The sequence below is a fragment of the Lepisma saccharinum genome, chromosome 2 (assembly GCF_977018435.1).
Source record: "Lepisma saccharinum chromosome 2, izLepSacc3.1, whole genome shotgun sequence".
Lineage (NCBI taxonomy): Eukaryota > Metazoa > Arthropoda > Insecta > Zygentoma > Lepismatidae > Lepisma > Lepisma saccharinum.
In genome coordinates, this window is record NC_139230.1 from 164,175,010 (window position 1) to 164,199,955 (window position 24,946).

Genomic DNA, 24,946 nt, shown 5'->3' on the forward strand with positions numbered 1-24,946 from the left:
TTGGTCAGTAATACATTTTAATTATTATTTTCTTTTTCCTTAAGTTTTCTTTCATCCAAAGCACCATAGAAATCAGAACGTTCCTTCATTTTGTGATGAACTTATTTCAACCACATTTCACATTAGTGTCATTACCTTGAATGGAATACTGTTGCCATATTCAGAAACTGCAGGCTTTAAGCTTTACAATGATATATAACATGATAAGTTTCAGTAAACAGGAAAAATCAATGCAAGTGTCCCAAAATCATGGAATGACCCTGTACGGTTTCATGTTGGCTGTCTGAATTATTCCGCACCACAGTTTTTGGAAGCAAAAATTTTGGAAAAAGTGTGTATTATACATGAATAAATACGGTATTTAATTTTTTTCAGGTTCAAGGAGGATTGAATGTTTTCAATTCCAATAATATAAAATATTAAAATTAATATTATTGTCATTATATTTAACATAATTATTATTGGTATTTGGTTATACTTCTTACTGATAACAGGTACAGCAACAACATATATTTGTTTGCAACATAAAGTAAAGCACATTTGTTTCATGAATTATGTGATCAGTAGGGGGCAGAACTTTGTATATTTTCTTCCTTGGGCAAAATTAATATTTTTTCAACAGATTTATTTGGAATACTTTGCTGAAGTTTTATAGTGCATATGCTAAGAGCAATTTTCATTCTATTGTTCATTTTAAGTGTCTCATGGACCTTTCCTATCCTTTAAGCCAACATTTAGAAAGTAACCTACATCACCTGACTGTGGGCACTAGTCAGATCAAGGACATTCCTAAACTTTAAATTTTTTCTTGCGAAAATTGAGAAAACCATCATCCACCAATCAGTGACATCTAAAAAAAAATTAGTCACATTTCCAGGTTCAGGCAACAGAAGATGGCATTATTTGTTAATAGCTACGTATATTCATAAATCTGCGTCGCACAATAGATTGATTGATATATATTTTTTATGCACAGATAGGCTAATTGGGTTTGGACCTACAATGTAAAGTAGGATCCGAAACATGCCTCTACTGGATAATGAACCTGGACTCCTTGATTATAGATCCATCACCATATTTAAGAAATATGGACTAAAACAGGGAAGTGCTCTGTCTCCACTGCTCTTCATAATTACAATGGATGTAATTAACAAAGAGGTGGGGAAGAAGATAGGAGAGGAAGAGATCAAGGCCTCGTTGTTTGCTGATGACTTAGTTATATGGGGAAATGGGGAAGAAGTAGTACAGAGACAGCTTGATAGTTGGAATGAGGAAATCAGAAGAGCAGGAATGAAATTCGGTGCAGAAAAGATGAGGTGCTAATAACAACAAGATACAGAGCCAGAAATGTAGCAAGAATAAAAATGGACTCTGAAGAGTTGAGGGTAGTTTCATATATATCTAGGAAGCATAACTGAAAGAAGTGGAAGAATAAATGAGGAGGTAAACAGAAGAGGACAAATGGGTGGTGGACTCTATCAAAGTGTTCGAAAATTTATAAGGAACAGGGATGTACCTATGAAATGCAAGAAGGTAATATATAACACATACTATGTGCCAATAATTATGTTCAGAGCAGAGACTTGGACAATGACAGAGAGAGACAAAAGAAAGATGCAGGTAGCGGAGATGAAATTTATAAGGAGCATGTTGGGGAAGACTAGAAGGGATAGAATAAGGAATGAGGAGATCCGACAGACAGTGGGTGTGGTGAAGCTTCAGGACAGGATAGATCAGGCACAGATGAGATGGTTTGGACACATGAAGAGGATGGATGCAGAAAGACTACCAGTAAGAGCTTACCATGCACAAGGAGTGGGAATAAGGCCAGGGGGAGACCAAGATGTCAGTGGAAAGAGCAGATAGTGGAGAGTGTTAGGAGAAGAGGACAAGATTGGAACACCGAGGAAAGAGAGGAATGGTGGAAGACCAGAAGAAAATGGAGAGGCCTCACTTCTATGCCGATCCAGCCAGAGGCAGGAAACAGCGAAGAATGATGATGATGACCATATTTGAAACCCTGGCATGGACACAGTGGTGCTAGTTTAAGTCATGGTGAAGCCTGTACTTTGTGCTGCACAGTCCGACAATTAAGTAATGAGTCTGTAGTTATTAAATGAAAAGGGAACAAAATATTTGAACATTCCTGTTCATTCTCACAGCACATCTCTCCTGCACTGTGGCATGGTTGGCCAATGATTGAAATGACATCTGCAAGTCTTCGTGTGGTATGACTTCAAGAATTGATGTCACAGCCTGTTGCATGTTCCTGTGTTCATCAAAAGGATGTAATTTTAGCGGCAGCTTCACTTTTGGAAACTGAAAATAGTACCAAGGGCATAGATCTGGAAGGTAGATAGGATGATTCAACATATTAACTTTTTTTCAGGCTAGGAATACCTGGACAAGCACTGCCTGCTGGCACCATGCTGTTATCATGGAGCAGGAACCAACTGCCAATTGGTTCAGAATACTAAGGTTGGACATGGACAATTCTCTTTGATAATCATTCACGGCACCACAATAGTAACAGCCAAATACAGTTTCACTCTCTGGAGCAAATGTGTGATGAACAATGCCTTTGCTGTCACAAAAAAACACAATATTTTCTTCACCCTCGACTCTTGGAGCTGCATTTTCTTGCCCCTTGGTAAATTTAGCAACTTCCATTCTGCAATTCATCATTTCGTAGGAGGACCGCAGCAAAAATGCTACGTTTCATCCTCCACAACAATGGAATTCAAGAAATATTTATTCCTGTGAGCAATTTTCAGAATGCCTTACATGAAACTTCATGTTCACTCACTGCTCCATAGCGATTACATGACAACATCCCCATACTCCCTTCATGACAGGGTGGCATTAACTCCCAGCACACCCATCGCAAGTTTATGAGGTGCTGCCAGGTTGTAGATTGTGGACCACACTACTTCACAGAGAGAATGCACACATGACAGCATAAAATCAGTCTTGTTACTTAATTGTCAGACTGTGTGTGTATCAAACCTGGGATACCTTGATTAAAAAGTGACATTATCACTACACATGAAGAGGTCCAGAAATGACATATTTCTGAACTACGTTTCTAGCCATAGAGATTGTCCTATATTTTGGCCATACCTCTTTAGGGCACCTAATATATAAAGATAATTACGTAAATAACAATAATGAGGGGATAGGAGCACACATGTTACTAATGATGAAAGGTAGTTTTGAGCAACATTTATATCAATCTGATTAGTTACAATTTGTGCTACTATTTGGAACAACATATATCATCAAGAATCAGGATACCATGTCTTACCGCACTAAGAGCACACTGTTTCCAAATTTTTAACTGCATGCACAAAAAAGCTAGCCAGGCATAGGACAATGCCAAAGCATGGTAAGAGATCTGTTTGAAATGGATAATATTGTGTACAAAGAATTTATTCCTCAAGGCTAAACAGTAAATATGAGGTTTATGATGTTCATTTTTTTTTCAAATCACACCAATAAATTATCAGTTATAATTGGGAAAGGAAATTTAAGCTTTTCTTGATCTGATTTTGCCAAGGTTGTTTTAAGTGCACTTCATTCTCAGACAGGTTAATTGGGACTGGATTTGGAGTTTAAAGTGGGGTTCAACCCACCATGGCATGTTCCTCCAATGGGGATTGAACCCAGGACCCCTTAATTGCAAGGCAACAGCATAACCATTACACCATCATAGAGGTACAATCTGGTCTTGCAGTCTGCAGTTACCTCTTTCTGGTCATAAGTCAACACCTTAGGCATGAATTAAATTGCAGAAAAAACAAAGAAAACAGTAATTTAACACCTGAACTTAGTGCCAAAAAACACTGCACAAAATCCATAAAGGGTAACTGTGCAAATAATATCTGCAAAATGTCAATCTGGGAACATTGTATATATTCCTCATACATGTATTTTCTGTAACAATTGCACAAATGCAGAATGTAAGAATTGTGGGGTTTAAAATATAATGAAGATGTAGGTGAAAATGGAAGTGACATAAGTAAAAATTACTGAACAAAGTCAGCATATCCATATTAATTGTACAATGGAACCCCAATTTCACATTCCCCGATTTTACATTTTTCCACGTCATATATACATTCACATTCAATTACGCCATATTTCCTGCTTTTACAGTTTCCTGCATTTTGAGTTGTTTTTTTCCATCTCAGCCCACTGAAAAATGTAAAATCAGGGTTCCACTGTATTCCATTAAATTCATCTAACATTATTGAATTAAAAACAAAAAATACCACCATTCAGAAAGTGTTAATTTAATGTCCCACATATACCTTTCACATTTTCACATTAATAATAGTAATAAATAATCATATATTTTTTTTAAAAACCTACACAATTTTTCCCATAGTTACAACCACGCGATTTCCCATTTTTACCAAAAATTACATACACACAATAAGTCAAACATGGTAACAAAGGAAAGTAATAATGTAAAATATAATATGCAGATTTTTTAAAATAACATACACCATACTAGCAAAAGTATTCCAACACTTGTAACTTCAATGAAAATGTATGTGGAATTAAGCAGTAAGTAGTCAGTTCTAGAAGATAGCACTTGCTTCAGGAGCTAAGTGAATTAAATATTAGTATGGCACATTGAATGAAGTTTACGGTTTGGATAGTGGTTGGACAACATTAAGCATTCTTCAAAAGTTCATGGCAGCAGATATTATTAACCATGTTACTAAACATCTTCAAGAGAAGCAAAGACGTTTCAGGAATGCATAGAAGAGAACACAGTTAAATATGCATTTGCCTATGAAAGCAGGTTTGACATTAATAATTAATCTTGAAATGTTCTCTCTTGAATGACATGTATACATCAACATTTCTAATATCTCTTCATTTCATTTATAATTAATAACATTATGCTTTCTTACTAATATGCTCAATTTCTTGGCTTAGTTTCTTGAGATGCAGCCATGGTTCAGATATGAATATATCAGATATTTTTGTTCTATTGGTGCAAACTAGCATAAAAATTACATGTCAAAAAAGCTTTCAAGATAAAAACATCAACCAAAAATTCAGTCACTGAAACTTCATCCATCGCTGCTTGTGAAGTGCTTTTAGATCCATAAGGCAATTAACAGTAACAACTCCAAGAATCCAGGACTTTAATATTACACCAATGTCTATGTCAAGGGAAGAAGCCAACAGAAAATAAAAAATAAAAAAACTTTTTTACCAATATGTCTCTCTCATTGCAAGATCAGCGAGCAATATTACTGAAAAAGTGAAATGTTGGAGAAACTCAAGCTTTTTCAGGGATAAATTATGAAACAAGAGCACTTACATCTCCGAGACTGCAGCATTAAAAGTATAAAAATAAGTGAATACATTCTCTCGGGCTATTGACCAAGTGAGTTTTGGAAAGGTTTCCAAACTTTTGAGAAGGTAGATGATGAGAGTGATGTTAGCTCTCAAAAGCTTAGAATTGTATCTAGAAAACTCACCTGGTCAAATAGCCTGTGAGAATTGACTCATCATTAGTCTCCAGGAAAGCTTTCAAGACTTGCTATAAAAATAGGTTTCCATAGAAAGTTTAAATTGTTGTGGCCTGGAACAATATATGAGGTGTGGCTAGAAAAAAAAGATTGATGTTGCTGTCGACAAACTGCAAGCACCTCAAGGTCAAGCGGTGCATGAGTCTATAATATGATATCCTGCAGATCGACTGTGTGATATTCCAGGGTGTGCGGTGATCAGTTCCGCTGTAGTTTGTAGACGAAGTGAACCGTACATCTGTGGAAAAAATGTTAAGTTTGAAAGTGGAACAGCATATTAATTTGATGTCTCTTATGAAACTCGAAAAATCCACCACAGAAACTTATGGTTTGTTGAAGGAAGTATACAGAGATGAGCGTTTATCATGCACGCAAGTGTTTGAGTGGTTTCAAAGGTTTAAAGAGGGACGAGAAGTGATCGTGGACAACTTGCATCCTGGACGGCCTTGCACGTTAAAAACTGAATCAAACATTACAAATGTCAGTGAATTGATTTGAAAAGATCGTCGCTTGAGTATTCGAGCTATTGCAAAACAACCAACATTATTACATTACGGTGTTGACCACCCTTCGTTAGCGACTAAGACGACGACGACCTGATTTGTAGAAAAGCAAGTCATGGATTCTTCAACAGGACAATGCTCCTGTCCACACGGCATTGTCAGTCAAGGCCTTTTTGGTTTGATTTGATTTGGTGTTTTAAGTCCACTTTATGCACAGTAAGGCTAATCAGGACTGGACCTACAGTTTAAAGTGGGATCCGAACCACTATGTGCCTCAACCGGGTTCCGAACCCGGAAGGCTTTTTTGGCCAAGCATGGGATTCCAGTGTTAGAACATCCACCCTATTTGCCGGATCTCACTCCTTGTGACTTTTTTTTATTCCCAAAGGTGAAATCAGCACTAAAAGGAACCAGATATACGACCGTAGAATCTGTGAAAACAAAAGCGACGGAGGTCATGAACATGGTTTCAGAAAATGATTTCCAGCACTGCTTCCAGCAATTGGAAGAATCGTATGGAGTGGTGTATCGATAGTTCAGGGGAGTGCTTTGAAGAGGATAATGTTCGTATTGTACAAAATAACCAATAAAAGATTTTGTAGCAACAGTCTGGTTTTTTTCTAGCCACACCTCTTATTTCATCCTTCATCTTTTACATATAGTATTACAATCATTTTAATATTTCTATGGATACCAGCTTTTATACTTTTAACACTGCTGTCTCCAGCATGCAAGTGCTACAGTTTTACAATCAATCTCTGAATAAGCCACGTGAACCTGGTGAAATAAAATATAAAAACATTACAACATGCCAAGGTGTCTTTTATAATATTATGATGTTGGCACATAGGGCGAGTCACACTTTAATAAAACTGCACAGAAAAGAAATACAAAATATCAACAACAACAATTACAACAAAATAAGTGATATAAGATTATGCTTATAGGAGCAGTTGTAGTGACTTTTGAAAATGCAGATAGAGTGGCACACTCAATAGTGTTAAAGAATGTGCCAGTTATCTGAGGAGAAATATACATGGGACTGGATGGAAGTAAGGTAAGAGAGATACGTGAGTTACAAGAAAAAAGTAATCATATTATTGTGTAATGCTATAATTCTGAAATAGGGGCTAGTGTGCATGTGAATACTTTTGGTAAGACGGTGTACTTAAGATAGAGCAAGCTAAACAACAGAATTTAACTATGCTTGCTGGAGCTATAAAAATACAAAATTGTATCACAGAGTGGCTTATAGTCAATATATTATGCCTCAAATACTTACCATATAAACTGAATAAAAAATTGCTCCTCATGGTCTAATTTTAAAACAATCAAAATCAAATAAAGTAATTTACCCATACCAATATTGTATACTTTTTAACATTATAATTAACCTTCTACCTGTAATGTATCAAATAAATTTCACAAATAATCAAAGCAAGCTTAGAAATTCACAAATTCATTACACACAACTAAATATCAGAACACCATTCAAACAGAACAAAGATCCAATAATATCAAAATAATAAATACCACCTTTAAAAAATCAGTCAACAGCCATAGAATTATTCACACTGATACAGTGCAAAATAGGAGCACAGGTTCCAAATAAATACTTCATGAATCATCAAAAGTTATTCTGCCAGGACCATGATTTTTCATGTACCTCCTATACTGTTTATATTTTGAGCTTTCTGCTAGTTGTTTTTTCATTTCTTCTTCCTTCTTTTGATGCCACACCTACAATAAATTAGCAGTGTAAGAAATAATATAAACATACAAATATCACGGAAAATGAAAACAATAACTACACAATAAAATATTTACAATGGACAATTAATTATATCAACTAAAGCAATTCATTCCAACTCTGTAGGGCTAGGATTAGCATACAGCAATTAAAAGTCAAAGGTTTCAGTTCAAACTTTAGGTAAAAGATGAAAAATTAAGAGTAAAAATTTTCATCTTTCATATCAACATTCCTCTCCTATGATACTTATAGTTCACCTATTTGATGTTGCAAATGTGTAGTTATATAACTAGCAGGAAGTGAAATGGATAAAACCAATTAATTCAAAAATACAATACACTTGAACTGCCACATTGGGTATAATGATAAAAATTAGCACATACCAATCATGTCATGTTGGTCATTATGACCGAACTATATAGCTTGACTTTGTTATACTCATGGCTGACGGTGCCCTAGGAACAACAATGATAGGCATAACATGCATAAGGCATGACTAGACCTCGGATTTTTAGGTTCTAATATCCTAAAATAGGTTCTAAAATCCTTAAATCAGGTTCGAAAAATCCTGAAATAGGTTGCAAAAAGACTTAATTTGGTACAAAATTCTTGAAAAATACTGATTAGATACAATCATTAATAACAAAATTTCACAAGAACTGTAAGAACCAAATATTAATTTTCTAAACATTTATTTATATCATTTTCAAAATTATCTACAACTTATTATAATACCGCACTTGTGCTGTTAGAAAAAGTTACTTCTTGATATGAAAAATGAATTACGTATGTATAATTTGCTGCACAGTATCAGGGTGGATACTCACTTGGAATTCCTTGAATTCCGGGAATTACACGTGAGTTATTGGCTCCGGAAATTATGCGTGAATTATTGGCTCTGGAAATTATGCATGAATTTTGACAAAACATGAAAAATAGGAAAACTTGGTGTTTTCTCTATTCCAATTATTTCTCTGTAGATATGAAAAATTGCAACTTTTATTTATTTATTGAGGAAATTTCAGATACAGCACGTAACCATTTTACACTGAATTCAGTAACAATAAAAGAACAATCCAAATCCCATTATATTTAAACATGTTTATAAATGCCCTGAGGCAAGTTTCTCTCAGTTTAGCTTTTATTTTTTTTTAGGAACAAAAGTAATAAGTAACTGTTACTTGTAACTGCGATGTGCGATGGAACTTTGAAGCTAAATGGGTGGGATGCTCATATGTTTAACATGATGATAATGAGTCAGCCTTTTGTTAATTTCCCTAGCTGGGGGGGAAATCACCCCCGCATTCTCCCTCAACTCGAACATTCATTTTACCACAATGTGTAAAATTGAATATTCTCCTTGTAGCAGAACAAGCAAACAAAATAACCACACATCGACACAGTGTTGGTTGATTTGCTTTATTTTACTTCGCTTTTTGTGCCACTTTTGGCTAATTTGCGAAGTTGGGGATGAGTGATGATATGATGAAAATGATGAATGGACATATATTATCTTATTTTAAACTATTTATTTCAGAAAGAAGAGTCATTATTCTGGAATCTATGGAGAAATTCATTCAGCCGGTAGTGATTTTACGAGTCACAATTCTATTTTCTTGCTCCATTACGAAACCAACATGCATGTTTAAAAAAGAAAAGCCGACAATTTTCAAGCCTTCTCCCAGGCTAGGATAACACTTTTTCCGAAAGGAAAAATAAGTTGTATTTTTTTTTTCCATAATTTTCAGGAATTACAACAGCACTATTTCTGCCTCGCTTATTCAAATTGTGTTTTTCTTTTGTTATTTAGTGTTGCTTTTCTTCCATTTTCAACTACTCGCAACGATGAAGAGAGACTAAAAAAGAACACCCATGCTCAGGCCAAATTTGAACCTGGGGCCCTTGCATTCTAACGCATTGTGATAACTACTTCTTCACGAACGTCAAAATATGAGTTGTTTTTTTTATTTTTCACTAATTTTTTGCATTTACATTACTTTCAATGTAGACGTGGACAGTCCAGTTAATTAATATTTATGCTGAAATCTTTCCGTTAGCCCTTTTCTTTGAGTCTGAGAGACACAAAATTCCCTGCATATGGTTAAAATGTTTTGACAGTAAGCAATGCTGCTGGTTTCCGAACACTTAATTCGACTGCACTGCCAGACCCGAAGCTGGACTTCAAATGAGTGTGCCACTTTCTGTGGACAGAAGTATACAAAGTAAGGCGGCCGCAATAACATTTAGTTAATAGGGAAACAGCTCAGTTACCAAGTAACAATTAAAATTTTAGGATTTTCATTAATCATAAATTGTTTTCTTGTAAATGTTAGAGCATTATCAGTTCTAGAATTGTTAAATGGATCCTTTAAATATCCCAAAAATATCATTACGGGATTAATTTTAGCAGTTTTCATCATTTGCATTATTTTATTTATGATATGTTATTTTCATTGCAAAAGCACTAGGCCTGTTTTAATTAAGGAAGAAAACAACGAAGATCTATATTTATCCAACTTAAATAATGACTTCAATCCCGTAGAACATTTGTACGACAACGTAGATACAACTCTGGAACAATCAGCCCATCTTTATGTACATCTTTCTTTTGTACAGTTAGGAGAAAAAGAAAATGCTTCGGAAACAGCGGCAATTATGAGAGCAAATTCAGATCGATCTGTAGGTGAAAATAGTAGTGAACCTATGTTGTCACCCCTGGTACTGTCTAACGAAGAAGTTCATGCAAGGGAATCCAGCCCCAGTATGTGTGTACAATGCACGGAAAACAAATCAATTCCCATTCCCACCACGTATCATTCTAGTGAATGATGGGATTGAACCTGCCACTCCCAATATTTATGGGTGATGTAACTAATCATCATTCATCCTTCATGGTAGAGCACTCTCGGCTTATGGTGAGCTTGATGGTAAAGTGCAAGAGGTACTTATTTACACACTGGAATGGAAAAACATGACACTTGAGTTTAAACCCCTAAAGACTGGATCAGCATGGCTAATGAAAGGATATGCCTGTCTCTGAACTGCAGCTGAAGATCTGCCGTGAGAGGTTATGCTTGTGACTGTATGTAGAGTCTGACTTGTTACTAGCGTCAATACGCACTCCCTAGAATCGTCCTCTCTCTCTCTCTCTCTCTCTTACACACACAATCGGAACTTGCTCCTCAAAGACTGAATTAGAACTGACCTCTATCTCATCCCGAGTTCAGCACAAAAAGTGCAAACATTAGAGAAAGTAAACCGTACAGTTCAAAACATGTGTTATCTTTGTATGGACGCGACTAAAGTTCATCTGCACGAGTGCATCTCCCCTTTCCCCACTCCCCCCTTGCCTTCCCGCAAAATTTATCCTCCCAGCCATAATCCTACCACACGCCACAGCATATTTTTCTCTCTTCTGGTTCAAATGTTAGATTCTGTTTTCTCTCTGGCAGTGGCCGGACTCTGAATTTGCAATGTAAGCTTTAACCTTTTGAGTCCCAAGGCCATTTTCACATGTAACCCCCTTGGTCCCGAGCCGATTTTGAGCAAAATGCAGAGTTTCAATTAAATGAGTGTACATCGGAGGCCAATTGCCATAGAAAGATGAGTGATATACCAATGTACGCGGAATGAACCAGACTATATGAAATTTATGCAAATTCGGCATGTATGTGGCAGGGGGAGGGGGCTAACTCTCAAAATTCCAAAATTTCGGGAAAAAAATTGGGCCCCCCTCCCCCCCAAGAAAAAGTACATGACAGCGTCAACATGCACATGGAAATGATCGCCGACATGTAAGTTGATTGATTGATTTAGTTTATTTTACTTTGCGTTTTGTGCCTCTTGGCTAATTTGCGAAGATGGGGATGAGTGATGAAATGATGAAATTGATGAATGGACATTCACAAACAACCAAGCCTGAGAGGGATTCAAACCCGGGACCCTTGGCATCGCAGCGCGATGTGCTAACCACTTGGCCACAGGGCTGACATGTAAGGAACACAAAAATATTTGCATTATTATCATATGACCAATGTAACGTGAGTTGGACCCCCAAAAGGAATGGTCGGAACGCCACTGATTCAAGCTTCAAAATGCAACCTTAAAATGACTTTAGCTCAGAGACTATTTGCCCTGGAGATATGAACGATATACCGTTGTACGCAGAATGAATCACAGATTCAGACGATATATAATTAATGCACATTCGGTGTACATATGGAGGGGGAAAGGGGGGAAATCCCCTGAAAAATACTTTTTTTTAAAACAAAATGGGGTTTCTCCCCCCGCCCTCCTGAAAAAAAGGATATGAAAAGTTCAAAATGCACATAGAAATTATCGCTGGCATGTAAGAAACAGAAAAATATTTGCATCATTGTCATGTGACCAATGTAACGCGAGTTGTACCCCTGAAACAAAAGGCTTGTACGCCACTGTCTCAAGTTTCGGAATTGAGCGAAATGCAGAGTTACATTGAAATGACTATAGCTCAGAAACTAAATGCCCTAGAGATATTGAAGATATACCGTTGTACGCAGAATGAATCACAGATTCAGACGATATATAATTTATGCACATTCGGCATACACATGGAGGGGAAAAGGGGGGAAATCCCCTGAAAAATACATTTTTTTAAAAAAAAGGGAGTTTCCCCCCTGCCCCCCCCAAAAAGGATGTCAAAATGCACAAAATGCAAAATTTATGCAAATTTGGCGTATATATGGAGGGGAAAGGGAGGAAATCCCCGAAAAATAATTTTAAAAAATTATGTCACTTCACTCAAAAAATATCCTTGCACTTGGGCACAAAATGACACACACACTTTCACAGACGAAAAGCTAGAACGCAGTGAAAAATGAGCACCGATTCTTGGAGCTGCTTGAAATTCTATTTTTAGACAATGCAGTGTAACCTGTGTTGCAACTTGTGGAACACTTGTGCTCAAAAACAAAGGTTTCCTTCAGCGCGCCTCGAAATTCCATTCTCACAACGCAGATTCAACAACCAGTCTTCCCCTTCCCCCTCCCCCCACCCCCTGCTTGCGCCTGCATGGAAAACTTTCATTTTGACATCGGATACTGATAAACAAGCTTCCTTCGAATGTAGTTACCAGGCGGGAGAGAAAGCATTGCTTTAGAACAACAAAGCCAGTCGTCCTTTATCGGCAAAAATTTTCCCTTGAAAAAAAGTGCAAGAAACATTTCTGTTAAATACATGTGTTAGGAACAATATATATATAAAAACAATCGAAATTCTAGCCAAAAATAGAAAAGTTATAACGTAAAAACTATGACCTTGACACAGCATCTTGATCGAGATGCTTGGGACCGCGAGAGTTACATTTGGGTATCTCGACCGAGATGCTTGGGACCCAAAAGGTTAAAACCCATGCTCTCCCGTGCATCCGATTACGTAGCGACATGCGGATAACTTCAGTCTCGGGAGACATGTATTTTCTCAACAGCAAGACAAGGGAAAGGAAATTTCAATGACAGCAAATTCTTCGTAGGACACAATGATGCCAAATTACAAAGGTGTTGCCACTTCGGTAGCATAATTCTGAGAACTGTCCTTAGGAATAGAATTTGCATCCACGCAAAGGGAAAACTTTAATACAAGCAAGAAAGGAAATTAACAAATGGAAACATTATTAGAGTCATGGTATCTATGCACAACACCATTCTTCATAAGTTGAGTGAGTTTTAGATAAATTGATGTTATTAGAAATCAATAATAATTAGGAATTTTAGAACAATTTTTAGCACGTGATGGCAACATCCATAACTATTGTGTGGCAATGTTGATTATAATTAACTCTAGTTGACAAATCACTCGAGACTAATTCTTTTTTAAGGGGGACACACAGAGACAGCACCCCCTTTCCTTTAATGCTACTTTCAAGTACAATTATGGTCAGTTTATATCTTTTATGTCCATTGGCTGGCACTTTAAGAACAATTAATATAAATTTCCATCTAAATGTTCAACAATTTTAATAATTTTCAGTGTGGCAGAAATTTTAAGGTTTTAAAATAAGCAAGCAAGTCAAACTCAGGACACAACAACATCACTTCATGCATAAGGGGTAATTGATATATATTATCACATGTATTTGGACCAGCCATGACACCCGTCACAAACAGGCACCGTGACTACAGAGCCTTAAATAACGTAGTGTGGAAAACGGCACGGTTCTGGGCTCTCTGGTTGGTTCCAATCGAATATGATACCACTAGAGGCGCTGGTGTTGGTCTCAGTGCATGGTATTTGTCTGCTTATAATGGAAGTAAATGGAGTTTTCGCTGCAACATCTGATTCTTTTACATGAAGCATTTCTATGAATGATAATCCATATGATATTTAGTACTGTGGTCATGAAGATATTAACAAACATTCTAGACAGTCGACCACGTCCTGTTATCGTTATACTTTCATTAATAATATGGGAGAAAAAATACGCGTGGAATGCTCTTGGTAACTAAATTTTTGTGTATGAATTAGGTTCATAATTATTATCATCATTATTTCTTTTAATGATATACACACTGAAGCATTTAGATTTTTTATATTTACTGTCTCTTTTCCTCCGCTTTAAACTAATCGCGGCAATGATGATGATGATGATTGCATGAAACTACAAGGGGAAACCCACAAAACGTCCTTAATGCCATCGACATGAGTGTAAGGAAACTTTCAGACCAATGGGACAAGCGACACGGGATGTTTACACTGAGCGCTACAGGGGGTTCCCAACTAAGTGACAAGCGACAGCCTTGAAGCGGCACTTCAGTAGCAAGCGTTTGCTGCTAATTGTGCAAACAACAGATCTAGGCGACACGATAAGCCACACGTGTCGCTTTGTCGCTTGTGTGTTGCTCAAACTGGGTCATTTCCTCAATAGCTTGCAATGTGTTGCCGTGGTTTGTTGCTTGCGCATGCGTGATACAATGAGTGCCTTGCTTTAGGGAGATTGTGCACCAAAGCGGCACGTGACACTTATCGCTTGAGGATTTCACCAACCGAATGCTGGCCTGTGCTGCCCGTCATGGCTTTACAATGTGAAATGTTGCTCTTGATTGGCTCATTTCCAAGCGACATGTGTCGCGTCTCGCTTCAGTATGAAAGTTGCCTTGGACCGAAGGATCCATGTCACTTTGGTGTGAAATCCTCATATCGTTTGTCGAGTGTCCCTTTGGTCTAAAATGTTCTTGAGGAAACGGTGCAGTCAGAGCTTGTGTCCCTATGGTTTGAAAGGCTGCATTGATTACAAACTGCTCGCTTTCAAGCGACACTTGTGGTTTGTTGCCTCGGTATGAAATATCTTTCAGGATACTATTTATATTCTAATAACAAAGAAAAATAAACTCTAATACACAGTCCAAGACCTGACGTCCGGAATCACATTGCGATGTTTCTTCTTGTGTTACACACGCATGCTATTTATTTATTCATTTTATTTTACTTTTCTTACCAAATTAATGCCATTTCGTGACTTCAAATCACTCCACAAATATAATGGTTTCCATCAATTCACGTACCGCCTTTCAAGACAAACAAATTACATAATATATTCCAAAAACTAACAAAGCCGCATTACTTTCATAAGAAAATTAGCACCGATACTGATCACACTGCCATCTATGTTCTCATCCGTCTTGGGAACCAGTTTCTTGGGTCGTTTTCCACACTACGTTATTCAAGGTGCTGTACCGTAACTAATTGTTACGATGTTTTCAAAGCCCACAAATTAGCACCCTTTTAAGCATGTCATTAAATAAATTCAATTTCAAGGTATACTCCTCATCTTTTAATTGACAACAAAACATTTCTCATAGCACAAGGGAAAATAGAAGTAACAATTTTGATCAATGTAACAAATATTTTTTTCATTGGCTTTTTTATGAATTCTCACACAAATGGGATAAATCTTATTTATTATCAACTCACCTACGTATTTTATCATTTCAATAGTTTTAGTTAAGTTTTCTTTCATTTATATTACAATGGTAATTTATAGATTTTCACACAAGGTATGGCAAAGCATTGGAATTTCAATATTTGTACTAATAAGTCTAGATCAACACCCCTTTCCTCATTTCCTGTCTAAGAAATTACAATCTATCAACAGAAGGATCCCCCCCCCCCATATCTATTTGGGAATCAATATGCAGCAGTTCTCGCCAATCGCCAACGAGGAGAACGGGATTCCAACCCAAATCTGCACACATCCCGATGGTTCAGCTCGCTAGGAAAACAGCATGCAACAGCCATGTGAGCCAGCACTCTAGCTCCAGTTCCCATTACATGCAACAAAGCACCCCAACTTCAACGGAAAAATCCAGCATTTTTTCTATTTTGTTCTCGAAGAAAGTTGCCAGAGTTAGCTAGTTCCAGCAGCAGAGTTACCAAGTTCCAGCAACAAAATTTTCCACAATTGTCCACAAGAAGAAATTCCCCACAACGGACTAAGTTTCTACAGTCCCTTTCCCCAATCAATGTTCCAGTATATGAAGAAAAGAAGAAAGAAGAATGAACAACTGTGGATTTGGACACACAAACTTCATACAGTATGTTCCAGCAAAAGTGCATCACCCGTCCCAGATTACCTTACGTGTAAATGTATTAAATATTTACAAGCCTATGTAGATATTCAATTCAAAAGCAAAAGAAGAGGAAACTAATAAGCATTGAACCTTAGTTCCACAAACTTCATACCCATTGTTCCAGCATAAATACATGACCCCTCCTGAAATGGTCATGTCACAATGCTTCTAGAAGTGCATCGATGTGATAAAGTCAATAAGTCACATCCCATTACACAAGTTTTCACGCACGACAGTTTTGAAAAAGTACTTTTCCGGTGTGTGAAACCTTCCTTCAATGATTAGTATATACGATACGAGTGTACCAAGTGAGAAAACATCAGAAATTGTTCACTTCTCAAAGAATGCACAGAACATTGTCTATTAACAGTGCATTTGATCTGGTTTAAGTGAACGTGCAGCACGACAACATTTATATTTTGCAAGTGCTTACCAGTTTTATTGACCGCTTTCTTACTCAGTTCTTCGGAAGAAAATGTTGCAACGGAAATCAGTGTGTGCAAAATTTTCTAACAATGATTGTGTTTCACTGGAATTATCATCCACAAGAGCATGTGTGTGTGTTTACAAAGAAATATTGGAAAACAAACAATAGTCACATGCAGTATTGAATGTCACAGTGTTACAAAATTTATCCTGTTCAACGAACACCTTTCTCTGCAATTACGCTAGTGATTAATATTTATCACTCAGTGAACGTGTGTGCATCGCACCATATAACAAGAAAACCACAGTGGAAGTATATTTATTATCCACATACTTCAATGTTACGTAGTGCATCCACAAAATTACTGTACATAACTCAAGTGAACACACACCACATATGAGTATTTTGTGCTGACAAACGAAATACGCCCTTTCCAGTCAACTCAAGTATTAAGCAGCCATCATTGTTGCTTGGCCACACCCTTGACATATTATGTCAATTACGTCAGTGTTTTCGTATGTCACTCATCAGCGGCCATTGCAAAAGGGGCAGTACGCTTATCTCATGCATGATTATGTGAGCGAGTGTCAAAGTGCAAGTTCAGAACCGTTATTTTTTTCTTGTCTTACTCAGCAAAGTTACACCAGACAGTACATTCATGCCTCTTGCCTGTTCTCGCATTTCAAGTATCTCCAAGTATTTACACAATTACCATTCTGTTACTATTATTTTTGGGGGTTTTTGGTGGGAAATATGGTTTTATTTTATTTTATTTCCTCCTCTGTGTTTTTTAATAAAATCTTCGAATTATAAGGATAGATCAACATGGAGTCATTCCATACGAAATCAACACAGCCTTTGACCTAACCATCTCCGATTTTCATGAAATTTGGGGAGTTGAAACTATGCATGGAACTTAGTAAGTATAAAAATTTTTAGTTTCGTGCATCTTGTAATTGTTAAATTATTCAAGGTCAAAGTTAGCATAAATTGCCCTTTTTGAGCCCACTTAGCTATACTAAATGTGCTGTAACTCCGGCCCTAATTTGCCTAGGAAGCTCAAATAAAGCTAATTGTACAGGGAATTGAACAAGCTTTCCAGTGATATATAACAAGCCTACCTTTGGATAAAAATATAATTTTGTCACGTGACCTTGACTTTTGACCTTGAATATCTCAAAACATGTCATCACCAAAAATCGTGAAAAGAATATATTTTGTCCCTCATACCTTACTCTAAAACATATCAAAAAATCATTCTGTGACTAATGGGATCAGAAGATACAAAATAATATGTGTAACTATGCGACTGATAAAAGCCCCATTACATGAACTATGAAGAGTCAAATGTCCCTTAACACTCCCTACAAAATGTGAAGGAGTTATCCTGGGTATAATTGGTCATGAAAGAAATAGGTTAGGCACAGGGAGATCTCTAGCCGTGCGTGTCAAGCGCAGGTCCGGCATATTGTTGACCGCCATATTGAATTCAACGCAAAAATCTCAAAGGAAAGGGGGTGATGTGATATATCAAATGAGGCTAGAATTTCACGAGAAATGAAGTGACGAAGGATTTTCCAACGTATCTTACGCCAGCAAAAAGTTATACACATATCTTTCAGTTACGATATATGCACATTATAATGTTGTCAATGTTCCTGTGAGCACACTCGTTGACATCTCTCACACTCGCATAGAACATTTGGTAATGTAGCATGTGCAACAACATCGCAAGCAACTATGCCTTCTCTCAGATGGTCAATATCGGGGACTTTTAGTGCATGCACCATTCTCTTCAAATGTTTCTGACGGTAAAAGTACTCCTAAGATGTTAGATCTGGGGAATGTGCAGGCCTTTTAATAGATCCCCGTGTGCCCATCAATCTACCTAGAAAATTACCATGAAGAAATTGCCAAAATGTCCATATAGTGTGGTCACACACTGTCCTGTTTCAAAATTCTCGAAAAGTGTCATATCCCGTAAACAAGGGTGAAAAAACCTGTTCACTTAACAAATCCAAGAAGCCCTCACCATTTAAGGTTCCGTTGTTGAATATGGACCAAACATTTCCGTTCGCCATACATAATACCACATAATTAGCTTACCAGCAACAACCATTCGACTGAGCAAATCACAGGTATTGCATATTATTTTTATGAACTTCACCGTGAACATAAAAATTTGCCTCGTCACTGAAGAATTTTTCATTCCAAAGGAAGTGTCACGTAATTGTTTGAGATACTTTTCCCAATATTCTTCACTATTCAACTATTTGGTGAATGTAGCTGATTAAAATCATATGCAATGGTGCGTATACTTCTTTCTCTCCCAAGATGTCAGCGTGATCTCGATGAGTTCTTAACACATTAGGAGCATTCCAATGCTTTGTTTTTAACACCTCGAAAAGGAGAAAATGGTTACAAGCATGCAGTAATAAATTTTTGCTGGTTAAATATATGTTGGATAAACCTTCGTCACTTCATTTCTCGTGAAATTCTAGCCTGATTTGATATATCACATCACCCACTTTCCTTTGAAATGTTTGCATTGAATTCAATATGGTGGTCAACAATATGCCGGACCTGCGCTTGACACACACAGCTAGAGATCTGCCTGTGCTTAACATATTTCTTTCATGACCAGGATAACTCCTTTACATTTTGTAGGGGGTGTTAAAGGACTTTTGACTCGTCATAGTTCATGTAATGAGGCTTTTATCAGTCACATAGTTAAACATATTATTTTGTATCTTCTGATCCCATGGCAGTCCCAGAATGAATTTTTGATATGTTTTAGAGTATGGCATGAGGGACAAAATATATTTTTTCACGATTTTTGGTGATGACATGTTTTGAGATATTCAAGGTCAAAAGTCAAGGTCACGTGACAAAATTATATTTTTATCCAAAGGTAGGCTTGTTATATATCACTGGAAAGCTTGTTCAATTCCCTGTACAATAAGCTTTATTTGAGCTTCCTAGGCAAATTAGGGCCGGAGTTACAGCACATTTAGTATAGCTAAGCGGGCTCAAAAAAGGCAATTTCTGCAAACTTTGACCTTGAATAATTTAACAATTACAAGATGCACGAGACTAAAAATTTTCATAGTTACTAAGTTCCATGCATAGTTTCAACGCCCCAAATTTCATGAAAATCGGAGATGGTCAGGTTAAAAATTGCACATATCTGTGTTGATTTGGCATGGAATGACTCCATGGTTCTTTTATATCTAAATTTCAATTCAGGAAATGTATTTCCAAGAAAAAAGTACATGACAGTGTCAACATGCACATGGAAATTATTGCTGACATGTAAGGAACACAAAAATATTTGCATTATTATTGTATGACCAATGTAACACGAGTTGTACCCCCAAAAGGAATGGTTAGCACGCCACTGATTCAAGCTTCAAAATGCAGCGGTACCTTGAAATGACTGTAGCTCAGAGGCTAATTTTGACCCACTCTGACCCCCATATGCAAAAATTGCATTAAAATTGTATTTAGGCTCTAGTGGCAAAATTACGTCTTATTTATTAAATAATAATTTATTTTAATAGGTAGGTCTCTTGTAGGTATCGGGCTATGGTGTCATTTATACAGGGCTGAAAGAGGTTCTTCTGAAGATTGCCACTTGAAGCCTGAGCTGGCAAACACCTGAAAAGATGATCTTTCATTTCATTTCATTCAGGGTTCACCAGCAATACGAGGAAATGATTTTGTGACAATGGTGGTGAGCAATCACTAGAGGCATGCATATTTCGTTCTTGACGAAAACACGAAATGTGAAGTAACACATTGTAATGTTAATTTTTCATGTTTCTGGAAGGTGTGAGGTGCATTTTCCTACCCTGTTTTGTCACCAAATAATGCGAAATAAACTGCAAAATGCGAAATAGACTCTTAAACATGAAATTTAAAGTTTATTTACCGAAGTGACACTTTCTGAAGTCAGAATTTTCCTGCGAGTTATGTAATTCATGGAAAATTGATTAATTCTGCTGTAAATATTTGAGAAGCAAAAATGGATCCCTTTATACAGTAATAAACTTAATATTCTGGTAATGACATAAATGTGCTATTAGAAGAGATATGTTTATTTTGTGTAGTAAGTGCAGTTTGGGATTATATTCACATTTTTAAAACCAAAATGTCATTTTATATCGCTTTTAACTGCTATAACAGCGAAATTTTATTTTATATACCACTTTTCAACCCGAAATTGACTTTGTTTTTGTACCGAAATTTTGCTTTTTTATTTACCAAAAATATGTGCCTCTAGAAATCACGTGCTCTAATTGGGGAGCACATTGCTTCCTTCCTCCGAATTTGGAGGTTGATGGACAGGCACCAGAGTCAATTTAGTTTGCGCAACAATCTTCATTAACAAATATACTGAAGTGGAAATAATCTGATTAATTAGAATTTTTCAGTGTCCAAATTAAGACATGACAATGAAAATCCTCACTTGCTAAATTAATTGAATGGCCAGAGGAAATCAATCTATTACTCTCTATGGTTATGCCATAATTTATTTGTTAATATTAAATTTTAAGGATACATATGAATTAACATACAAAATTAAAAAATAGAGAACTATTAACAACTAAAAATTGTTGGGATCCACTTTTAAAAAATAATTTACCGGGCTGCAGGCTCATGAAAGTTGAGAACCAGTGCTCTACAGAAGAGGATAGATGAACACAAGTGGCACACACAAAAAGGTGAAATAGGTCAACAATAGGCATGAATGTCATGGCATCAATCACATAGAATTCAGTGGAACAACATAACAATACTACCCAATGAACGAGATTCAAAACTGAGAAAAATCAAAGCAGACTTCATAGCAATGGCCCAACACCCATCCCAGTGTAGAATTCAAGCGAATATGATCCCCTCTCCTCAGAAAATAGAAATGGTAGTACAAGTGGAGCAAAAAATAATTGGTCAAAACTGGAAGGGTGGTGACAGATGGTATGTGATTTGATGTGGGATGATTATTTTGAATTTTAAACTCGATTTCACAGTTTTGTGTGACAAAATATAGTAGAAAAATTTACTTCAAACCTTTCATAAACTTCAAAAGTAATCACTGCAATATTTAATTTCAAATTTCATGTTTCCATCACAAACAAAATATGGATTTCCCCAAACATTCATAAATATGAAATACATACATTATTGGAACCTTATTTTTTTTAAAAAATATTCCAGTGGGTCTCTGCAATCAACAATCTCGTGGTGTGTTTTGGTGTTTGGCATTTTGGTTTTAAATTGAGATAAACCAATCTTGGTCATATTAATATCTCCTTGACCTGAAGCAAAATAATTTGGCAGGGTATTTAAAAAGAAAAGCAGTACTGAAGGTGTACAGAGAGTAAAAAAAATAAACAAGTTAAAAGTTGTGTAAAAATGGCCAGGCAATGTACAAGTCCATTTGTTCAAAGAAGGGTGGGGGGGAGGAATTTTTGAATCCAGCCTACTTACCAGACTTTACTCTTCCCAAGGCTCAAATCTGTATTTTAGTTACTTGATAATCTCATGAAGAAAACTAAAAACTTCTAATGACATGACACAGAATGAGCTAAAATACTGCTCTGACCCATAAGAAAGCAGTTGGAAAAAATGCTGAAGGACTACTAAATTTGTTTATGATACAACAAAATTAAGTAAAATTAATTTTTACCTCATATTTTTCTTTGATCCACAATTCATCCTTCAAGTATTGTTCCTTCTGATTATCATCTATTGCCTGCAATTAAAATAAAATAAAATAAATCACATATATCAATACTGTCAAGGGAAATTTAAATACAAAAACAAGTACTACTCAGAAAGTAGAACTACACAAACTTGGTTCCCTCCCCTCAGTATTACTATCAACTCTCAGCCAAAAGTGACTAGGAACATGGGCAACTCCAGCCTGCAAAAAAGAGCATTCACTGCATGTGCATGATCAACACAGAAAAGAGCCCCTAATCTTTGTGCCATAACAGGTTGCATTTATTTGTGAAGGTACGAGGTTTATTTTTTTATTAGGGGCCATTTTGCACTCACGATGGCAACACTGTGTGCTTGGCATTTTGCATATGTGCATTAGTTACAAACTGCCTTGCACCTAAACAGATGCCATTTGCATGTGAAATGCTTGGTGTGGTTGTGGTGGACAATGGAAGTGGTGATTGAAAATCCCGCCGAGTGTGAGATAGCATCAGTGATCAGGTTTTTGACCATGAAAAATGTGAAAGTGGCAGACATTTATCACCTAATACATGAGGTGTATGGTGCAAATGTCATTGTTGAAGGCAAAGTGGGTACATCTGTTTAAGGCATGAATGTTCATGATGAACCATGATCAAGACACCACACATCATCTCCCACAAAGGTAAAGTTCAAGCAAGCGACCTCCACCAAGAAACTCATGCTCACAGTCTTCTGGGACAGGTTCGGTGTGCTTCTGCCGAATGGACAAACAGTTAATGCAGCCGTGTATTGCAACACTCAAGAAAATTTGCTGAGCAATAGAGAATAAACGACTAGGAATGCTGTCTTCCAGTATCATGATGCTGCACGACAATGAATGGGCACACACTGCAGCTGCCACACAGTCGCTCATTGACTCATTTGCCACCCTCAGCAGATGGGCCACCCTCTGTACAGTCTGGATCTTGCCCCAAGCGATTATGACCTATTCCTCCACTTGAAGACTTTCCTCGCTGGGAAGTGATTCAACAGTGCTGATGAAGCCAAACAGACTGTGACGGATTGGCTGTCTGACCTGGCGGCAAATTTCTTTGATGAGAGTCTACAAAAGCTCATCTACTGCTACAATAAGTGTCTCAACAACTACATTGAGAAGTAGCTGAATGTACATATGAACAGCCACAGAGGTAATTAAATTTCTTCCTTTGCATGTTTTAGTTTTATTTCAAAACGGGTCCTAATTAAAAATAAACCTCGTACATTTACAAGTGTCACCTGTTGTGTGTTGCTTGTCACTTGTCATCACAGTCTGAAAACTCAGTGACCTGAAATTCAGAAGACAGATATATGCTCATGTATACCGGTATATGTATTCTGATTAAAGATGTTCCTAAAAGTGGAAATAAATGCCATAATAAGTTGAAAATAGGAGCTTCATGTTATTATGTACTGCACCCATGATTCAATTAATCTTCTAAATATATGGGTCTAGAAAAAATAAATTAAGTGGAGACAAAACTTGCAGCAGCACTAACAATACTCCCCATAGCATTGTAATCCTAAGCCCCATTCTTGTTGGGGGCACATTTCGACAGTTCACTTTAAACATTAAATCAAGTCTCAATTAGACAAAGTTTACTTGAAACAATATTTGTCAAAAACAAAAACATCTTCAAACTGATAAATGGAATGTATAATAATTAGGGCTGAGCTGATACCACTTTGAACTGATACCAATGCTGATACTCTTACCGATTCCCACCGATATCGATACTTGAAAATTGCAAAAATTAAAATTTGTTCAAAACATTGATCAATATTGGTGTGTAAATATTCTTCTCCAATTATATGCATCAATTTACAAATAAATTAGTTTTAGAATATTTAAGAATTATATCAGGATATTAAAATACATATTATGTAATCACAAAATATAGTTCTCATGCAAAATTAGTGCAAAATAGACAGTTTGAATTTTGCATAATTTCCAGGATAATCAGTCTCCGCGAAAGTGTTGTGCGACATTTTTGCGGGCACTGTGAAATACCAATATGCCGCAAAAGTATTGGCTGGTATCGGTAGATGAATTCCAACTGATACTTTTCGATACTGATACCACTGGTATCGGTCATTACCGATACATCAGCATCTGTATCGGCTCAGCCCTAATAATAATACTTGTTGCAACATAATTTGTTAGCAAATAAAGAAGTTATAATCATTTAAAAATAAGAGTGCAAATTATCAGATACCCTGCATATTTTATAAGTTAAAGATATCAGAAGGAATGTAATCATTCAACTGTGCGTTTTTCTCTGGTAGAAGAATCTGTCTAACTTTTATAGCTGCAGCAGGAACATTTCTGTTATGATACATTTCAGATAACTGGACTTAGAAATGAAATGTCT

The 24,946-nt window shown here is 36.6% G+C and overlaps 1 protein-coding gene across 1 annotated transcript in view; it reads right to left on the reverse strand.

The window, feature by feature from the left end:
* Positions 1 to 4,268: 4,268 nt before the first annotated feature.
* The window catches only part of LOC145984165 (dnaJ homolog subfamily C member 25 homolog), a 133,466-nt gene continuing 112,788 nt past the window's right edge, over positions 4,269 to 24,946 (reverse strand). Inside the window, exons 6-7 of the mRNA XM_083117652.1 lie at positions 22,522 to 22,587; positions 4,269 to 7,792 (exon numbers count right to left, since the gene is read on the reverse strand). Of these exons, the coding sequence (XP_082973778.1) occupies positions 7,670 to 7,792; positions 22,522 to 22,587 (189 nt within the window). The 3' untranslated portion in view covers positions 4,269 to 7,669. The remainder of the gene's footprint in view (positions 7,793 to 22,521; positions 22,588 to 24,946) is intronic.